Consider the following 4720-nt stretch of genomic DNA (forward strand, 5'->3'; position numbering starts at 1 on the left):
AGGGTGGACGTGTAGGCACTCCCCTGTGTCTTGTAGCGCCATCGGAGACTGTTGGCCAAAGCCCTGTTGTATCTCTGCTGAAGTAGAAACGAACGTCATATTTTCTTACTATAGAAAAGTGCTTAGCCACTAAAGGTGAAAAAAGGACTTTTCGGGAATTTCATCATTTCAGCATGGGAGAGTTTCACATCACCCATAAGTACATCCTCAACAACGATGTACGCTATATGTATAGCGGTTACCCTATTGCCATGAAGTACCGCGGGAGTGGGGACTATCCAAACTTCGACATGTTAAGAATCAGCAGGGAAAACTCGGACTTAAAGAAAAACGTTTTAAAAGCTTCTGACTTTGCAACGGATGACAGATACCTAGTACCGAGGGCCCCAGCCTTGAGGAATTATTCGCGCCACGCCGTCAACAACGTTGTGTCGAGGCTGATGAAGCCGACCATTGCTCGGGTCGGAGTGTCGGACGAGAACATCAACTTGTTACGGTGTAAGGAGGATGTAATTGAGGAGGAAAAGTCGGACAAATATCTTAGCTATCGTAGACTCCCAAAGGCAGAAGTCGACACCATTGTAACCAGATTATTTAGTGGGAACACCCGGATGAGTGCTATGAAAAGACGGAGTAAGTTTGACCTAACGCGGGATGGCAGAATGACGTTATTCCGGGAAGCAAGCATCCCTCTTCCGATGGTTCAGGCGTAATCGGACGGACACACCGAAAGGTAATGATGATGTTTATTGTCTTACTAAAGTATTGAACTATAGGGGGTCCTGATTATCCAATATACATACAGTACTGAGGTGGGGATCTCAGAAAAATATACCGAAGTACTGAGGTGGGGATCTCAGAAAAATATACCGAAGTACTGAGGTGGGGATCTCTGAAAAATATACCGAAGTACTGAGGTGGGGATCTCAGAAAAATATACCGAAGAACTGGGGTGGGGATCTCAGAAAAATATACCGAAGTACTGAGGTTGAAATCTCAGCAAATATTACAAAGTACCAAGAATAATTGACGGCATTAAGTTCTTATTGAAGTACTAAGGGTCACAGAGGGCGGACAGAGGGCGGTCACTGTGGACGCATGTCCAGTATATGGTTGGCATGGTGAAAGACTCCCAAGATAAAAACAAAATAGGCGTAACAGTGAACGGTTTGAAAAGTGATATTTGGACAAGTTCAGTGGATAGCACTTAATATGAGATCATAGTTAAACGTCAATTAGCTGGACCAACAAAATGTCGGCACCTGTTGTAGCAATCACACACGTTACCGGATTACTTTAATAGAAGCCACTCAGTTCCTTCTTCAGCGAGTGTGATCAAATAAAGTTTTTCACCTCAAAAGTGAAATATTGATCTAGTGAAGAGCGGGGTAATGGCTCAGTGTGTGTGTAAATGTAAACAAATTATAGGATTAAAGGGCTGCGCTCAACAATTAGCGCTCCTAAACAGGTGCCCCTTTTACTTGTGTAGGTAAACGTTTTGATATGTCACTAAAGGTAGTGTGTAGTGCGGGTTTGATAAAAGATCTAATTTGGATCTATTTTCTGTAGAAATGATATCACTCTATATCTCGACACCCCGTAGGATATCTAGCTCACTGTTAGAACATAGACCTCAAATGCCGGGGACCCAGGTTCGAACCATGGCAGAGACATTGAAAATATCAGTCCAGAAGACCAGTCTGTGGCGTGTCAGTTAAAACACACATAAGATGAGATAAAATGCATTTAAATGTATTGATGATATCAGATAAATAAACGTGGGAACCGAGTGCTATCGTCTAGTCGACATATCCCAGGGAATAAAGTCCCCCGTAAAACGAAATATCCCTAGCACTAAGTACCCCTGTCAGAATAACATAATTTGCATGATATAGATATTCAAGACTTTTGAGAAATAAAATCCCCTAAGAAATAAAGATTTCATTGGAAAAAAAGATCACCATTGAATATAAGGTAAGCATTTCCTTTCAAAATAGTTTTTATCGTGAAAGCATATGCATTGTACTTCCTATAGAACGAAACGCTTCGACTCCTGTGAAATATTATTGAGAATGCCTACAAATGCAGGTAATATAGCGTTGAAATATAGTTAATATATACTATGTACACTATGTTTGGCAGTTCCTTATCTCCATATCACCAGATCTATCTCACGGCAAGGGACTCGAGATTATCAGTCAGATTAAATACCCTATATTTCATTCCGGGTTTAATTTATTAATTAAATTCGGTTGATAAGGTTGTGTAGTTGTGTGGTGTGGGAGACCCGGTTAAGACAGGAACAAACTACTTGTCACACTTCATTGGCAGCGCTGGAATATTTAACCCAGAATGTGTGTCCTGCAAGAATAATATGACTCTATTGTCATAATGTTGTGGTTTTGTGGTAGGGGGGGATGTTTTCCCTCGTTACGTCTCTACCGTCCCATTACTGAAGTGGTTTCTCCCTCGTGGTAGGGGGAATGTTTTCCCTCGTTATGTCTCTACCGTCCCATTACTGTAGTAGTTTCTCCCTCGTGGTAGGGGGAATGTTTTCCCTCGTTACGTCTCTATTGTCCCATTACTGTAGTGGTTTCTTCCTTATGGTAGGGGAATGCTTTCCCTCGTTACGTCTCTATTGTCCCATTACTGAAGTGGTTTCTCCCTCGTGGTAGAGGGAATGCTTTCCCTCGTCACGTCTCTATTGTCCCATTACTGTATTGGCTTCTCCCTCGTGGTAGGGGAATGTTTTCCCTCGTTACGTCTCTATTGTCCCATTACTGAAGTGGTTTCTCCCTCGTGGTAGGGGAATGCTTTTCCTCGTTACGTCTCTATTGTCCCATTACTGTAGTGGTTTCTCCCTCGTGGTAGGGGAAAGTTTTCCCTCTTTACGTCTCTACCGTCCCATTACTGCAGTGGTTTCTCCCTCGTGGTAGGGGAATGTTTTCCCTCGTTACGTCTCGATTGTCCCATTACTGGAGTGGTTTCTCCCTCGTGGTAGGGGAAAGTTTTCCCTCTTTACGTCTCTACCGTCCCATTACTGGAGTGGTTTCTCCCTCGTGGTAGGGGAAAGTTTTCCCTCTTTACGTCTCTACCGTCCCACTACTGTAGTGGTTTCTCCCTCGTGGTAGGGGAATGTTTTCCCTCTTTACGTCTCTACCGTCCCATTACTGGAGTGGTTTCTCCCTCGTGGTAGGGGAAAGTTTTCCCTCGTTACGTTTCTATTGTCCCACTACTGGAGTGGTTTCTTCCTTATGGTAGAGGGAATGCTTTCCCTCGTCACGTCTCTATTGTCCCACTACTGGGGTGGTTTCTCCCTCGTGGTAGGGGAAAGTTTTCCCTCGTTACGTCTCTATTGTTCCATTACTGGAGTGGTTTCTCCTTCGTGGTAGGGGAATGTTTTCCCTCGTTACGTCTCTATTGTTCCATTACTGGAGTGGTTTCTCCTTCGTGGTAGGGGAATGTTTTCCCTCGTTACGTCTCTATTGTCCCATTACTGTAGTGGTTTCTCCCTCGTGGCAGGGGGATGTTTTCCCTCGTTACGTCTCTATTGTCACATAACTGGAATGCTTTCCCTCGTTACGTCTCTATTGTCCCATTACTGTAGTGGTTTCTCCCTCGTGGTAGGGGAATGTTTTCCCTCGTTACGTCTCTATTGTCCCATTTTTGAGTGGTTTCTCCCTCGTGGTAGGGGAATGTTTTCCCTCGTTACATACTTATTGTCACGTTATGACAGCGATTTCTTTATTGTGTTATGGGGAATGCATGATAGTTTGAATTTTAAAGGTACATATTATATACTCTTGTTTGCTGTTTTACAGATGTCCAGTTTCACAGTCTGGCAATCACGTCACATTGGTCACCGTCAGTTGACCTGATGAGGAGTTTGGATTCGAAGTCGGGATATCTAGACATTTTTATGAACCCAAGGCGCTTCACTTCTACTCATAAGTATACACTGTCTATAGCTGAGTCCGTCCGAGGACCTTCACATCTACCCATAGTTATGTATTGTCTTAAGCATAGCCGTCAGAGGAGGGTACGGTAGTGTTAATGGAACCTATATTAGTATACACTGGAAGTCAATTACACACACATATATATACACTTGTGTGACATTGTGTCTTTCTGATTGTCCTGTGACATAGACACTTAAAATCGAGGGTATTTTTCTGATCGGCTTGTGATATCGACTCCGAAAGTCTCCCGTGTCTTTCGGATCGTCCTGAGATACAGACACCGGAAGTCGAAACTGTCCCTCTGATCGCCATGTGATACACACACCATAAGTCTCGCGTGTCTGTCAGATCGTCCTGTGATATAGACACCGGAAGTCTCGTGGGTCTGTCAGATCGTCCTGTGATACAGACACCAGAAGGCTTGTTTGTCTGTCTGATCGACTGTGATACAGATACCGGTAGTCTGGTATGTCTGATCGTCCTGTGATACAGACACCGGAAGTCTCGTGTGTCTGATCATCCTGTGATACAGACTCTGTTTGTGTTGAACTACGTAAGCGGAAGTGTGTATGTGCACAAATCATATTTACTCATTTCTGATGTTTTCACTGTCTCCTGTTTTCCTCGGATTGTCTCGTTGTCATCGTCGATTCACTCTAAAATCACAACTTGTATATCTGTAAATAATTGTTTTGTATAAATGATAAGCCCATTCTAAATTATTTTGTACAATTCAAAAATTAAATTAATATCAAACCAAG

General features: G+C 43.2%; 1 protein-coding gene across 1 annotated transcript; it reads left to right on the forward strand.

Moving 5' to 3' along the window:
* On the forward strand, positions 1-4720 carry LOC132546114 (uncharacterized). The gene is made up of 2 exons (XM_060209810.1): positions 1-733; positions 3822-4720. The coding sequence occupies exon 1, from the start codon at positions 174-176 to the stop codon at positions 711-713; it is 540 nt and encodes a 179-aa protein (XP_060065793.1). The 5' UTR covers positions 1-173; the 3' UTR covers positions 714-733; positions 3822-4720.

This window comes from Ylistrum balloti, unplaced genomic scaffold, assembly GCF_031769215.1.
Source record: "Ylistrum balloti isolate Yb309-2 unplaced genomic scaffold, AGI_CSIRO_Ybal_v1 Utg369874, whole genome shotgun sequence".
NCBI classification, from domain to species: Eukaryota; Metazoa; Mollusca; class Bivalvia; order Pectinida; family Pectinidae; genus Ylistrum; species Ylistrum balloti.

Coding starts and splice junctions, on each gene's coding strand:
- LOC132546114 (XM_060209810.1), top strand. CDS start 174: ATGGGAGAGTTTCACATCACCCATAAGTACATCCTCAACAACGATGTA.